Genomic DNA, 17,083 nt, shown 5'->3' on the forward strand with positions numbered 1-17,083 from the left:
ACCTGAAGAGTCAGGATTTTTGAGGAAATTCAGTGTTACAGTAGTAGTGATACATGTCAAGGTGAGAGAGGACATAAGATTTAAGAGATTTCCAGTCTGCCTTTGATTTTCAGATATGGTCTTCTGAATGGCATATCCATTGGCTTTAGCCCGTGTTTCTCAAGCTGTGCAGAGGAATACTGAATTTAATCAGAGCTTGCAGTGAATGTCTGCTATAACTTCATTCCCCTCTGGAAACCCCAAAAAGGTGACCATGATCTTTAAAGAGAGTACAAGCGGGCTTCAGTTTTGCTTTTTCAGAAAGATTTCCACTTTTGCAGTTAGGCTCTCTCCATAGTAAGATCAAAATGCCCAAGCCATAGCTCTTTCCTCCAACACTGAAAGTTCACAGATGCTTGGCTGAGTTCAGAGAGCCCAGTGGTCCATTGCCGGTGTACACGACATTCAGAGTACACCCACTGACAAAAGTTTTCATGTCCAGTACTATCAGAATGACTGATCACCCCAAGCAACTCGGTCACACCAACATAGCTGTGAGTTACACTACTGTCTTAGGCTTTGCCTTTCTCCATGTTTCCTTAACAAAGCTGTAAAATGTATTTCTGCAGCACCTCTTTACACATTTGTTCAAAACAGGGACACAGTGTTTAAAGGTAAGAAGCAGGAATGGCACCATTATTCTGGTTGCCTCAAAGGATTATCCCCTCAGTATCTTCTCTGCTTCTAGAGACGGCAATGATTTTTCATCCACTCCTATTAAGGCTGATGGAATCATACTGTGGTTGCACAGAGGTGCCTTCTGACTTCCTAACTCAGAAGCTACTGGTGTGCCCACGGCCATCACATCTGTGTCACGACAGTTGGTACATGTCATGTGTCATGACACAGTTGGTACATTGGCACTGAAGTAATAATCGAAGGCATACCACTTTTATAAGTGATCTGAGCTTCAGTATTATCAGCTTGTGGCACCACAGACAAAATACTGCTGGGGATGCAGCAAAAGATCAGGTCCTTTATGTGTGTGGTCTATTTGACTGGACCAAATGGAAAATCATTAAGTCTTAACTGCAGCACAGCCCTCAAGAAATGCCAAGACACAGCTGACTTATGCTTCCCAGGCTTTCTTCCATGGATTAGCTCTTGACTGCTTTCATGGTAGACATTTTCAAGTAGGTCACTGAGGAGTTCAAGACATTTGATATGGTTTCTAAATGCCTCTGTAATGAATCTGAAATCTGGGCAGCTAGAGGTCAGCTTCATGGCAGACAGAGTTGTGTTCCTTCAAGGGACAAGGTTTGAAAGTGGTAGATCTTTCTTTTTTATTGGGGACTAAATACAAGCAACAATTTGGAAGAAGAGAAAGCTAAAAGTTGACCCTGGAGCACAAGAATTAAAACGCAAGCATGGAAGTCAAAGCAGAAGCCAGGTGCCAGGTCCCAAAGAGGTCTCCTGGAAAGAGGCACTAAGGCACCCTAAGCATCAAGGGCAAGTGATGCTGCATGGAGGTAAAGGCTCCACAATGTGGTAGCTGTTATAGTAACTTGGATATTTATGGAAAGGCACAGCAGAAAAATACATGATGATGGTTTGATACATACAGGCAGTCATTGGTTAATTGAGGGAGAGGAGCAGCCCCCATGGGACACTGCTCTCTGGTCCTGTTGACCATTTTCAAGCTTCTGAAGAGTGTAGAAGGCCCTGCTTGACCTTCTAACCGGAACTGATGAAAGACAGTTGTGCCTCATCAAACTGTTGTTACCATGAGGATCAACACGAGGAGATGAGACTCCTAAGCTACTTCTGCCTTGGTGTAGGAAAAAAAATGTATAGCAGACAATTTTTTTTATTATCTTGGTAATTCTTACAGGGAAAAGAAAAGATATTTCAGTGCATTAACCTTGGCCAGGGCACAATGTTTACAGTATTGCTTGACCTTCACACACTAGTCTTACACAATTGTTTTAAGTATTGCAAAAACAGGGTACCTTCACCTTCATCTCCTAGTTTTAATTCCATGTCAAATATTGCTGGGATATTTCTATTTTATTTTACTCTTGTGGGCTGCTGAACACGAGAAGAAGCTTTATATACATACATATATATATATAAATATATATAAAACCTGACTCTGAGTGAATCATGCATGTTCTCTGTGAACTTTGTGAAGCTAGCACTCATGCGAGGGCGATGAAACCTGGACAATGCCTTCTGCAGGCTATATTTTTGTACTGTGGAATAGAAAAATAAACAAAGATTTGCCCAGCTGGGAAGCATCTACCTTGTACGGTTCACTGAAGAGGGAATAGCTCATGTTAAACGCGCCATTGTCCTGCTGGGTCTCCTGATTTCTCCTCTCCCATTCTTTCCTTCGCAGCACGTTTCTGTCTGGCTCATAGACACTGGAGATAAGAGGGGGGGAAAAAAAGAAAGTGAGAAATAGTTTTTTTGAGAGTTAAAAATTAAAGGGCATCATACAAACCAGTGTACATTGAAAAGTCAAGAACTCTGTTTTGCAGACAGATGGCAAAAGTAAGCACAAACATGAATCAGATGAACCCCAGTTCAAGTAGGCTGGGGAGGTTCAGGCCTCTGGGAATGCTGGTTTTTTCTTCACACAGAGAATAGATAATTAAATTCTTATAGAAAAATAAAAAAAAACCACATGATAGGATCTAGTCTGTACAAAACTTCTCTGCTTGAAATGTGACAAAGGAAATATCTAAGCAACTTTGACAAAGACTAGAAGTTCTCTTAAGGCAGATGGTAATTACAGCTGTGAGTAAATAGAAATTATGAACATGTTCCCACTTATGACATATCCTCTGAGTGTTGTATGAAAATGCTCCTTTTTTTCACATGGATGTGTTTCTGTAGTGATTCTTTCATTAACTAGCTCCCTAAAGAGCTGTTAAAACTATATGCTGTAGTGGTTTCCACAGTTAGGTTGCTTCTTCTGATCTCTGCTAATCAGCCAAGTCGTGAAACTACTACTGAAACAATTCTTCTTTCTGATGGATTTGACACTATCACAACCATAGAACGTGAATAAATGAATAATGGCACAACAGTGTATGTATGGCTAGTAGAGTGTAGCTAGAGAGAATAAAATCACTGCATTACACAACAGCATTAATTTTTGGAAATTAACGTTAGCTCCAATATAGAGATTCAGAATAAAAATTACCTTTTTTTATTTTCTGAATTCTAGTTTAATACATGACAACATAAACCAGAGAATCCTTATTCTGAATTTCTTCAGAACAACACCTTCCAGGTTTACACATTTCAGTTGATTATGTTTTATTCTCCTCACAAAGGAAGCCAACACATCTAACAAAGTTAACATGCTTTTTCAGGACAATGTGACAACTATGCTGATTCCTATTTTGCTTAGGTCAGCTAATGTTTTTCTTCTGGCACAGTATATCTGTAAAGTAAGAATATATATTAATGTCATGGAAGTGCACCATGTGTTAATAAGATAAACGTTGTCTTGCTAACCAGCTTCCCAGTTAGTAAAACATATGCTGCATTGGCTACCCACGTGATGCTACCTAGTATGCCTCAGGCAAGGCAGTCAAAAGGCCAACAGCTATCTAATTTGAGACTTGAGAGAGCTGAAAATACACAGGATATGTTAGATGCTATTAGTATTTAAAAATAATGCCTCAACAGTCACTAAATGAACAAAAAATCTTTTGTTTGCCTGTTGATGCTGCTAACTCGAACTGGACTGCAGAGAAGCGTTCTGATGGGTCTGAGGGCAGATGCCAGGGGATGAGCACAACTATCAAACACAAGGGTTCATTGTGAAACACAGGGTTTCAGTACAGCAGGTTGGAGACAGCATCCAAACACCACTTTGTTTACAACCACTTACAGGTGGTTGAGGGTTTTTGGGCTTTTATCCCAAACTTTTCATGAGCAATGCAAATTATTCATGCCAACACCCTTTCCTTGAAAAGCAGTGTAGTGAGAAGGCAATAGCATGGATGGAGTTTTGGCATGGAAAATGCCTTCCTCCAGAAAGAAAGGGATGGTGAAGGTCTCCCCATGGGTTTCTGGGAGTGAGATCACCTGCTGTACACCCTGCACATGCTGCTGAGACCAGAGGCAGAGCAGACTGGTGTGAGAGCAGAGGTCTTAGTTACTACATTGTGCCATGGAGCCTACTCCTATCAGCTGAGTCAGTTAACAACCACCTGTGTCTTGACTAGACTTTCTGCCATGCTTAATAATTGTTTTTAGGTTGGGTTTTCCTGGAGTTTTATGAGATCAGGTTATGACTTCATCCTCAGCTACATGTCCCCATCCAGAATCTCTTGACTCTTTGAGATGCTTTGCATTTGTATTCTAGCCTGCAGACAAATAAAGATGGGCAGCTTCCCTGAGATTAATTATAATACTGGTCTCTACCCAGCTTCTAGGAAGTAAACAACTGCAACATTCTTCACTAGACCTCATACGAATTTAAAAATTCACTGGTGTGATACTCCGAAAGTGTAAGAATGTTTTTATCGCTTTATTGGACAGAGATATATTTGATGAAGACATACAAGTCATCAGGTCTCTGAACCCCCTTCTCAAATGAGTTTACTGCTGGCAATGCAATGCACAACCTGCAGTAATTCAGAATGATTATGCAAATGTCAGAACCGTGTGACAATGCCTAATACACCATCTATAAGCAGCAAGTTAGGAAGAGCTACAAGTTGAGAGTTGTGTTCCTTTGGTAACACCAGATGGCAAAATGTCTAGCATTTGTGAAGCTGCTCCTTATTTGCATGAACATTGCAGCAATCACATTTCCTTGAACGTATGTCACCAAATGTATTTATTTGTTTTGGTTCAAGGAGAATACTGCCAACTGCTATAATTGTCTTTATTGCAAACACTTCAGTTAATGGAAAATGATTCTTTTTAATAGATTTCTTCTTTATTTTTTTAAAATTTGCAATTTAAAACAATCCCAGAGGTACCTTTTAATGTTTGTCTTCTTTCAATAGCTAAGCCATGAAAAACAAGCTCATGAAAACCTCATGGCTTTTTCCTCATTGGGGCTTGTGTACATATGTGAGTGATATATGCATATATCTGTGTAGTATGCATGCTCAGTATCATAAGACTTGGAACCAAGGAACATGCAAACACCTCTCAAAAGTCAGTGTCATTTATATTTGTTACATACAGGTCAAATTCCAAAAGGTTGAATTTTAACAGTTTTTAAATGGTTACTGTTATTTTTAAAATGTTGCATCTGTTTCAAATTCTTGCTTAAAGGACATGAACCAGAACACGAGCAACAAGTCATACACCTGCAAAAGTTATATATGAATAAAGGTTGTATTATAGAAATTAAATTATCTCAAATTTGGCACATTGCTTTTTTGATTTATCTCAGCTGTAAAATCTGCCAAGACACATACTAGATATACCAATTAATTGTTTTTAAATGCCAGTGTGTCTCAGGTTTCAGCACCCAGGTCACAGCACCCCTACCTTCTCTGCTTCTTCCAGGATACATGGAATAGTTTCACCCCCAGATATTTGCCAGATCAGATTTCCAATGGATTGCTAAACATCTCAGAGAAGGTATGTTTAATGAATTTTGATCTGCTGTGATATGTTTTGGTGGATTACCTGCATGGTCCCCAGGCTTTGGTAAGCGTGGCTCCCTGTGAGCCCAGCCTGCAGAGGAGAGCCAGGCTGGCTCCTGATGGGAGGGTGGGGTGGCACCAGCCTCCCCCCAGAAACACTCACAGCTTTCTACATGCTGCTCCTGCCATCAGAAGGAACCGTTTCCTTTAGTCCTTAATTAGAAATAGACAGAGATGGCTCAGGGGACAGCCTAGGAGCAGAGCAATAATTTTACCTGAAAACCTGGGGCTGGATTTAATCTCCTACTAAGTCCAAAGAGTTATGTTGTCTCAGACTAGGCTGAAAGAAATCATATAAAAAGCCTAAAATTTTAAGTGCTGAAAAATTTCTTTTTCTTTTCTTTCTTATTTTTTTTTTTTTAAAAAAAAAAAGCCACACTATTTTTTACTTGCTTTGCCTCCCTCCCTCAGATATCACTTTTTGGAGCAATTCAAATAAAAAGAACCAATCTCCATGATAAACGAGGTGGTGACAGTGCACCAACATATCCTCAGTTAGGGAACACCCAAATTTGCATTCAGAGGAAGATGTCCTTTTCCACAAACGAAGCACTGCACCTCCACAGAGGAATTACATGGTGTGCATTAACGATGCTGCTTGACCTTTTCAGAAACCACAAAATTGCTGCATCACGAAGGGGAGATTCTGAAAGGGTACTGTTATTCTGTTACAAGATCACCATCCTCCTAACAGCTGGCATCTTTCAGGCTGTTAAAGACACAGGTAGGTAAATTGAGGGTGAGATTTCTGGTACTCTGCTTTCTTGGCATCAGTTTATTTTCTAGAAAAAGAAAGGGGCTGTGACCCAGCCAGCTGTACCAGCATGACAGAGGAAGGTGTTACCACATGTAGGTACAAAGACCTGGCCAGAGTTTCTGAAATTATCATTTGCAGCACCCTGCAATATTGCCTTTACCTTTCCAGACCTACCAATAGAATTTTCCAGTCCAAAGACTTAGTTCATTATCCTCTGAATTGTGAGGGCTTTGCAACACCCACATACACACTCATCTTCCTTCTACCTCCCCATGCACATAAATATTGCAATATAAATTTAGCAGGAGTAGCTTGTTTGTTTGCAGTTAATGTTTACCCAGAAGGCTGATCTCCTTCACCTTGGCAGCTACCTGTGGCACTTAGCACAAAACATTCAGAACCTGAAGTCTAGACGTATTAATTACAAAAGCAGAGCTGATGCTTCATGCTAACAGGCAGCTATTTCTTAAACTGGCAAATCGACAGCTCCTGTGGGTTCCTGGCAGTCCTTTGCTAGGAAAGACCTAGCTCTCAGGGCTGAGCTTCTTTCCCAGATTTTTTTCAACTTCCCCATTTGTTCTTAAACTGACTCTTCTTCTTCCATCATGAAATTAAAAAGCTCCATCAAAATGTCATCAGGCTACAACACTCACTCCTGCCATCCCCAAGGTGCAGGTGCAGTCCAGATCAGTACAGTGCTGATCATGTTCCAAACAAACAAAAAAAACCCCACCCCAAAACCACAACCCATCCTATAAGTGACTAAAAGATATGTGCATTTCAAGAATAAACCTAGACCCATGAACTAGTTTTCTGCAAGGGCACATATATCTTTGAAATTAAATTTTAGCACACGGTCATTTTTGAATTATGAACAAAGTTAGAACTGCTTCAAAGCCATGGAAAACAGGCAATATTTCAAGAAAATAAATTTTAAAATGGTTTACTGATTATTCTCAACATTTCCCCACAAATTTTAATCTGGCACACAAATCAATATACTAAATTTCAGGCTGAAGTGAGGACATTTTCTTTAATATTTAATGGTTTAATTCTCTCCTGAATTACTACATTTATGCCAAAGTAGCTAAATAGAGTAAGTCAAAGGAAAAACTTACACAACACCATAAAAAAGCAGTCCAACCCTGATGCAGGACAGTGATTATGAAACTCAATTCAGAATGGAAATTGGATTCTGAATTTTAATGTACCATCATTCCTATATCTCTGCTATATTTTAAAACTCTAAAGAATGAGTCAACTGAGACCCTGTAAAGTCAACAGCCCCAAACATTTTTAGAAAATAGTCTTAACTCTAATGATTTAATTACAACAATTGAGGTTGCAATTCTTGCTTGCTGAGTTGCTGTGCTTAACATAGTAATGTTTTCTATTTCACTGTCCATGTCCATGGTTTTTGCTGGCCAATTTCTAAGTACCAGTTCCATTTCCAGATAAGCGTAAATAGTATCTGTTTGGAAACTCATTGCTAACAGGGAACTCCAAGATATGGTAACCTTACATTTTTGAGCATTAGATATTTTCTCTAATGGTATTTGAACTATCAGTTAAATTATAACAAAAGGGTTGCCTTTGATGAACAAGTAGCATAATTGATAAAATACCCTCCCAGGTTACAACTGGCTATTTTTAGACTTTTTATCTATCCTAAACAGCAGAAGTTAATTTGAGGATTTTTACAGTATTTTTTCCCATTTACAAACAGAAATGCCATGGGGTAAAGCAATTACTCTGATTTACTGTTTTCACTTTGATTGAACATAAAGATGTAGCAGGGTCTCAAAAAAGCAGTAAGTTAACAAACTGTGCTCCTATCCACAGACAGATAAAGTACCTATTTTGCTATTTCAAAGAGTTTACCTCCAGGCAGCAGCACAGAGCAAACATCAATCAATGACATGTGTCTAAGATGAGATTGATGTTTACTCTCACAGCTTTTCATCTTACATCCAATAAATTATTTTTCCTTCACCAAAGTGCCTGGTTAAATTTCATTTTTCACTTTGCAGTATCAGTTTTAAAACTTTAGCTTCCAGCAATTTTAAAGCTAGGCTTCATTGACGCTTCAGCTTTTACAGCCTGTTTATGATTTGTATTAGCCATGAAACACTGCCGACCAAACATGAATATGATCAGGGGGAGCCGAGCTGGGGCAGCCACTCACGCAGTGGCAGCTGCAGGCTGGAAGGTGTGAGATTACTTTAATTATCTGCCTGGAAATTCCGAGTCCAAAAACAGGGAGCTGCATTTTCAGGGGCAGATATATCACATCTACCAAACAAATGAATATAAACATATCAGATCTGCAAAATCAGCATCAGGTCAGGTCTTCTGAGGGTTAACACTGGGCAACTGGAAGGAACCAAGGGCAGGCTAATTGTGGGTGCAGTTATTACCTTACAGGCACTCATACCTGACATTCACAAAATGTAAGTGCTTCACATGCAGCCTGACTGAATTTTAAATATGCATCAAAACACTGAGAAAACCTAGGGCTGCAGTTAAGACTGGGACCTAGGTTGTTGAGTCAGGGCATCCCAGTGGAGGAATATTAAAAAAATCTATTTAGTTCAACACCTGTTTTTATAAGAGTATCTCTTCCAGCCTTGCTACAGATAAAACACGTACATTTTATTCCCTCTGTGAAGCTTTGTTCAATGAGAGAAATTGAGACATAATTCTAATTTATTTTTAGTTTCAGGAAAAATAACTTCAGCATATGATAAAAGTTTACCAGTCCACACTTACATTACACATAGATATTCAAAAATTCACCACTCTGTACTAATAAGTAATCCTATTTCCAATACCTTATTTTCTTTTATAACCCTAAATCTGCTAGCAAAAGTGCCTAAGATGGATGAAGATCTTAAAACAACACTGGGCCAAGCTAGAAACAAAACATTACAACAGCTTTAATTTTGCACTGCTCTAACAATATATTCTTTGAAAGTGTATTCACAAGTGTAAAATTCACCACTGCTAATAATCTTACACCTGGAATGAGTTTCTTTTTCTTCACAATTCAAAATTAAATTTAAAACCTCCAGAAACTGAGTGAAGATCATGGCTGCCAAGAAACAGATATTGTAGATGTGACAAAGTATTCCTTTTGTATCCTCATCCATATTCCCCAGGTGGACATTAAAAAAAAAAAAGAATGAAGAGCACAAACCAGACAAATCCCAATGACGCCCTTTTATTTATTTTTTAAATATTACTTTTATGTTGTATTTTAAAAATATAATAGTCCATAGCACCACAGCATCACAGAAAGGTGTGGGTTGAAAGGGACTTCTAAGATCATCTAGTTTCAAGCCCATCTCCTGGGCAGGGACACCTTCCACTAGAGCAGGTAGCTCAAAACCCTATTCAACCTGGCCTTGAACACTTCAGGGATGGGGCATCCACAACTCTATTCCACTGTCTTGCCATCCTCATAGTGAGAAATTTCTATCTCATTTCTAACCCAACCCCACCCTGTTTCAGTTTGAAGCTGTTCCTCCTAGTCCTACCACTACATGCCCTTGTAAGAAGAGGCTCCCCAGCTCTGTTGCTGGCTCCCTTTTGGTCCTGGATGGTGCCATGAGGTCTCTCAGGAGCCTTCTCTTCTCCAGGCTGACCAACCCCAACTCTCCCAGCCTGTCCTCACAGCAGAGGTGCTCCATCCCTCTGATCAGCTTCATGGCCTCCTCTGGACTCAATCCAACAAGTCCACATCCTACTGAGGTGCTGAGGACCCCAGAATTTGGTGCAGTACCCTTGGTGGGGTCTCAGCAGAGAGGAACAGAGGGGCAGAATCCCCTGCCCTGCTGGCCATGCTGCTTTTGGTGCAGCCCAGTGTACAGCTGGCTTTGGGGACTGTGAGTGCCATTGTCAGGCCACCCCAAGTCCTTCTCCTCAGGGATGCTCTCAACTGAGAGGAACAATTTTTTTCCGCCTAATCTAACAGAATTCTGCCTGAATTCCCTGGGCTGCTGCTACACAAGGACCTACCTAACTTGGTGATATCTCTATCTCATCAGTTTCCTCTCCCATTACTTCCCTGCCAAAGATGTCAGACACAACACCCCTTCGCCTGTTTTCCTCCACAATGATTTCTGCTTTCCACTATATCCTCATGCACGGGAAACTGCTCCAGTTATGAACTGCCAAGCGTGTGCCCCTTTGTTTCCTCCCTTGCATTTCTTCTTTAGGCTCCTTACAGTCATAATTAGTAAAAAATTACAGCTTTTTTTTATTGGCTCATCTCTGTAGAGAATGTGCACACATTGGTAAATTATTCATACAGTCATGGTCAAACTGAATGGTGCAATAAATTGAATTTACTCTTATCATTGCCTGATTTCTAGGGATGCTCTGAACTTTTAAAATGCAATGAAAAAATTCTGGCCTTTTAAAAATCTATTTGACATTTTGCAGTAAGTGTTTAATACTTTATTTAAAATGTTTGTTGAACTTCCTTTTGATATGTTTGCTGAAAACTGGATTTCAGTCAATAAAGCTTTTCAGTGTTAGTTTCAGTAATAAAAAAATAAAAACTCATAAAAATTAATCTAATAAAAGTTCGAAAGTTTCCTGAAACTTTATAAAATCTAGATAAATTAAGAAGTGCCCTGAAAATTGTGAAAAAATAGGTTTTGCCTCTAGGTCTTTTAGAGAAAAAAAATCCTTCCTTGCTCCCATTTTTTTTAAGCTACTTAAGTAGCCTGTTCCTTCCAGGGGGCTCTGTACAGTGATCCGTCTACCCACAGCTATTTGCAGGACTGCTAATACTCCAAGGTATACTTCACATGCCATGCACAAATTGAAAGCTCTGCAACTGGTAGAAAAATTTTACCATGCAATTCACCCTGGCACAACCTGACTTAAAGTAGCAAAGATTAGACGCATAGAATTAGAGAAACACAGAATCACTAAGGCTGGAAAAGACCTTCAAGATCAAGTCCAAGCTTTGACCAAATACCACCATGCCAATAAAATCACAACACTAAGTTCCACATCCAGTCATTTCCTAAACATTTGATTCCACTAACTCCCTGGTGGAGACTTTGACTCTGGTGTTCACATCTCTGGACACCCCTTTCCAATCCTTAACCACCCTTTCAATGAAAAAATTATTCCTGATGATCCAACTCGAACCTCCTCTTGACACAGTTTGAGGGAAGTTACTTTTGTTCTGTTCCTAGTTGTCTGGGAGAAGAGCCCCATCCCTGCCTGGATACAGCCTCTTTTCTGGTGGTTGTAGAGAGTGATAGGGGCATTTCTGACCCTCCTTTTCCCCAGGCTAAACAACCTCAGCACACTTCTTCATAGGACTTCTGCTCTTTGCCCTTCTCTGGATGTGTTTCAGCACCTCAATGTTCTTATAGTAAGTGACCCAGAACTGGGCACAGCACTCAAGGTGTGGCCTCACCAGTGCTGAGTACAGAGAGCAATCCCTGCCCTGGTCCTGCCACACTATTGCTGATCCAGGCCTTCCTGGCCACCTGGGCACACCCTGGCTCATGTTCGGCCACTGTCAACCAGCACTTTCAGATCCTTTTCCTGGGCAGTTTTCCAGGCACTCGTAGCACTGCCTGGGATTGTTACAACCCAAGGGCAGGACCCGGCACTTTGCTTTACTGAATCTCATACTACCGGTCTCAGCCCATTGATCCATCATGTCCAGACCTCTCTGCAGAGCCTTCCTGCTCTCCCTCAACACTCCTTCCCAACTGGGTGCCATTTGCAACTGACTGAGGGTGTATTCAATTCTCTTGCTCAGATTGACTAAGATACTAAACTGGGCTGGCCCCAAGACTAAGCCCTGGGAACAGAACCTCAGCCTTTTCCTCATCCTTGGTTAGAGTGTTCCCCTCCACATTCAGTAAAGGACAGAGAGTTTACTCAGCCCTCTTTTTATTTGTTATTGTGTTTATAAAAACATGTTTTATTATCTTTCACAGTGGTGGCCAGACTGAATCCTGGCTGAGCTTTCGCCTTTCTAATTTTCTTTCTACATGACCTAAAGACATCTTTGCACTCCTTCTGAGTTGCTTGCCCCTTCTTCCAAAGGTCATACTCTCATTCTTTTCCTGAGCTCCAGCAGAAGTTCCCTATTCAGCCAGGCCATTCTTCTTCCCTGCCAGCTTGTTTTTCAGCACATTGGGATGGTCTGCTTCTGTGCCTTTAAGATTTTGTCCATATATGCCCAGCCTTCCTTTGTTTTTAAGGGCTGTTTCCCAAGGAACTCTCTGAACAGTGTCCTGAACAGGCTGAAGTCTGTCCTCAGAAACTCCAGGGCAGAGGTTTTGTTGACCACCTTCCTTACTTCACCGAGATTTGACAACAATATAATTGTGTGATTCCTGTGCCCAAGATGGACTCTGATCAGCACATCTCCCACCAGCCCTTGTCTGTTCATGCACATTAGCAGTGCACAGAGGGGCACTGCCCTGGTAGTTGCTTTCACACTCTGCAGGAACCTCCTAGACTGCCTCTTCACTTCTGGTGTTTCCAGCAAACATGCTGCAAGTTAAAGTCTCCCACAAGAACAGGGGGTATAGATCATGACATGTTAGCCATCCACTCACAGAAGCTTTCATCTGCCTTTTCATCCTGGTTGAGTGGTCTGTAATAGACTCCCACCACGATGTCTGCCTTGTTACCCTTCCTCCTTTTCTCAACGACAGGCACTCAACCTTATCATCACTATTCTTGAGTTTCCTACAGACAAAACACTCCCTAATGTACAGAGCCACCCCACCACCTCTCCTTCCTTGCCTATCCCTTCTAAAATGCTTGTAGCCATCCACTGCAGCACCCCAGTCATGTGAGTCACCCCAATACCTCTCTGTGACAGTGACTGTGTCCTGGTTTTCCTGCTGCACGATGGCTTCCAGCTCCTTGGGTTTGCTCCCCACACCGCTGCACTGGCGCAGTTGCACTATTGATTTCACACCAACACTGGCATGCCACCCTAGGTTCATCTCCATCAAGCCTGACTTTATCACCTTCACACTTCAAACCTAGTTTAAATCATTAAGCCAGATCTAAGAGCACTTTACCAGTACAGAGGTAGCAGAGTGTATATTAGAAAATATTCTTGACATACAAGCAAAAGGAGCAAAACTTCACAGGATGACAAAGACGAGTAGCTTTAAGTTGTTAAATGATTTTGCTGCTCTTAAGAATCCCTGTGAAACAGGAGTGAAAGATACACAAATTCAGCATCTCAGTGTGTAGATTCTGAAAACTCTTCCCTGTATTTATATTCTGGTTCTGAATCAACATTCAAAATTATCTGATGTCCAAAGCATACCAAAATATAGTCCAGAAGTACTGGACACAGGATTGCAGCCTTACACAGTATTTATTATACTTTCATGGAAAGTCAAAGCACAGTATTTCATTATGAATGTGTCAGCTGTTAATAACCATCAAATCTATGACTCATGAAAATGTCTATACATGTTTTATTAACAAAGCAACATTTCCAATTTACTTTTACCACAATGGATAATGACTGAAGGTTCATCAGGGTTAATCAAGAAAATGATGTAAATTTTATACTGCATTATGTTTCACTTGGCTTAAAATGGATCTTGAGCGACAATCTTTTTTATGTGTTTAATCATGATTTACAGCATTATGGAAACCACACAACAGCCCCATTGTGAAAAAAAAAAAGTTATTAACAAGTCAGTGCATAAGTCATCAGATTTTATGTATTCACAGAAAATCACTTCTTAGGATCTTCAGCGGACAGGCACTGAGTTTCTTTTCTGTAAAAACAGAGCCAATATGATTTGAGACACTTTGTTTTAATTTATCTTTCCTTCAGATTTTATAGATAGATGGAGATCATATTATAGCATTTTATGTATTGCAGAGAAACCATCACTCCATAAAGGTAAAGTTGAACTAAATTTTAAATAGATCTGTGCTAGCATATCTGCATGATAAAAATAAATTTGGATGATGTTTTTGGATGATGTTTATAACTGCACATGCAGATAAAGCAACCAAAGAAGTTAAAACCTCTGCTAATCATAGAGATTTTTAAAAAATAAAAATCTGTAAATACCCAAATAATAAATCCACTAAAACCTGTACTTTCGCTTATATGAACGCACAAATGTAGTTCACTATAAGAAGAAACTGTGATTGTTTTTAGCAATTGTTTGCTTGTATCAGTGTCTGTAAGCATAAAATCTAATTACAGGGAATTATGAAATTCCATCTTCGTTCTGCTCAACTGAAAACATTTCAAGAGAAAATGGAATGAGGTACCTATATTTATTTATGAAGATAGCTATATATATAAATTTATACCTAAATCTATCTCTCTAGAACCTATGTGGGCAGTTTGCTTTCACAGAACTAGAAGGACCACTGTAATAAATCTGGGCTCAAGAACCTAAGAATTTAAGAAGCTAAGAAGGTTGTGGCTTATATGTAACTTTAAGATACAAACAGTGAAAAAAATACTTATATAGAGGATGTTTCACCCTCCTTCCACCAAACATATTGTACTGTGCCATAAAGCTAACCAACTTCTCTAAAAGACATTGTATACATTTAAACTAAGAAAAATGCAAATTCCTTCCTGGTTCTTTCTTGTGAAAATGGACAATGTAAGTTGGACCTAAGGGTTATGCTTTACCAAATAATAGTATTACCACATATCCTTGGAATTTGCCTAAGAAAACTGCCTGCCGCAAATACCATATGACGTTTTTAGTGTCTTATTCATTATATCCTGCTTGTTCTGTCATATTTTGACACATTAACCCCAAGGGCTATGCAATCAAAATTAGGAAGATAAGGTAGTCAAAACCAGCATACCCATGAATAAAAGACTAATTTACGTCCATACACGAATAAAGATGTATACATGTTAAAATGAGGAAAAAGTTAAAACTTTTATGCCCTAGGACTGGTGTAATTCATGTAAGCTTCTTACACAGGCTAGTTCCAATTCATTCTGACTGCAAAGATGACTGTATCACATAACTCATGCTCACCTTCAGAGCTGCACAGAGAAGCATCCACGTCCTTCTCCCTTAAGTGTCATGCAATGGGAAATGAGGTATTTTATCTCTCATTATAGAAAAAAAACCCAGCATTTGAATCACAATTTCAGTTTGTGCCTCCCTGAACACTCTGCTTCTGCTTAAGAAGAATGGCCATGTCACAAATCCAAACCAAAGCTTAAATATGTCAGAAATACAAAAGGCTAAACAAAATGTAAGTGCAAAAAATCTCCTGTATTTTAACTTGCAGGAATAGCGTGACTGTACAAGTGCCTCAGTTTCAAGTAGGTTAAAATGCATTTAAATATTTCAAAATCTGAAAGAAGTGACATAAAAATGACAAAAAATCACCCAGAAGCTTCAATGGTTGTGATAGATGCAGAAGTCAGAGATGCCCATGCAGGGATGGTGCCAGAGGCAGAGCCTGTCTGCTGGGGGAATCAGCCTGGTTCCAGACCAAAGCAGGGAAGCCAGTGACCTGATGAAGTTGGATCCCTCACTCTCTAACAGCTGCTTTTTCTCAGCAAATTTTAGCTTTAGCAAGAACAACAATGTTTTATTTTTACTGCATACTCTACTCGAAGCCTGAGTTCATAAACGTATATTTGTGTCACAGTAAATTATAAGGATATTATTTACCTGTATAATATAAGGTGTAAAATTATTCAGTGTTTCATTTTGAAAGTGCTAAGAGGTATCTAAATTCTATATGTAGTTGCAAAAAACATGAGGAAGTATCTAAATTGTACGTATTATTCTAAAAACATGTATTTGGGAGACATCTATAACATTTCTATTTGAATCCTCCATAGCAAAGATTCCTTTTTGTTGTGTTAGGAAGCTGAAAAATCTTTGGGTAATTTCATCTACAAATTTTTTAAATGTTTCAAAACATTTGACTTCAGTTTGACCTTCTCTCACTACAGTACTCAAGAATATCAAATTTGTGTGACCTGTCAGTAAGCCCACTGAAGCTGGTTTCATGGGAACAACTTAGAAGGACTGAAATAATCCTCTGACAGGTGGTGCATTAAAAAGAGGGCAAGAATTTAATACTTGTCCTGTTTCACTAGGATAATAGAATATAACCAAAAGGAGTTATATAAAACCAGGAAACAAGACTAAAGGAAATTCTCCTGATTTTCCACTTCAGGAAAGCCAACAAAATGCTGATGCCTAAGATAGGAGATCTGCAATGTCTAAAAAAAAATCCATACAGGAGGAACCCATCCTCCCTCTTTGTATTGGCAGATTATCAACCCATGATCCCACAATTCTCTGGGGATGGGACAGGACTGAAATAGAAAGGATTCTGAAAAGAAGGCAAGCTTTGCCCTGATCCCTAACCCATTTCAGTTCACTCCAACTCATGTTCACCATGCTAAAAATCCAGCGCTTTAAAAGAAGGGTAATCACGCAGTTTGGATTTAGCTGTCCACATGGTCTCAGGTTCTCTAGTCTTAAAAGTGATGATATTCAAAACCCCCATAGTAGATACCCAAAATCTTTTGAAGAAATAGCATTTGAACTTTCATGGAAGGTGTTTAACATTTTAAGGACACTGATAGAGTGAGTCTGGTAGATCTATTAGAACAATTTTTTCCCCACTAAAAGCTGGTTCCTGGAGT

The 17,083-nt window shown here is 39.6% G+C and overlaps 1 protein-coding gene across 1 annotated transcript in view; it reads right to left on the bottom strand.

The window, feature by feature from the left end:
- The window catches only part of AFF3 (AF4/FMR2 family member 3), a 319,326-nt gene that overhangs the window by 268,526 nt on the left and 33,717 nt on the right, over positions 1-17,083 (bottom strand). Inside the window, exon 2 of the mRNA XM_033052493.1 lies at positions 2,282-2,402. Within this exon, the coding sequence (XP_032908384.1) occupies positions 2,282-2,402 (121 nt within the window). The remainder of the gene's footprint in view (positions 1-2,281; positions 2,403-17,083) is intronic.

Source organism: Catharus ustulatus, chromosome 2 (assembly GCF_009819885.2).
Source record: "Catharus ustulatus isolate bCatUst1 chromosome 2, bCatUst1.pri.v2, whole genome shotgun sequence".
Classification (NCBI taxonomy): domain Eukaryota; kingdom Metazoa; phylum Chordata; class Aves; order Passeriformes; family Turdidae; genus Catharus; species Catharus ustulatus.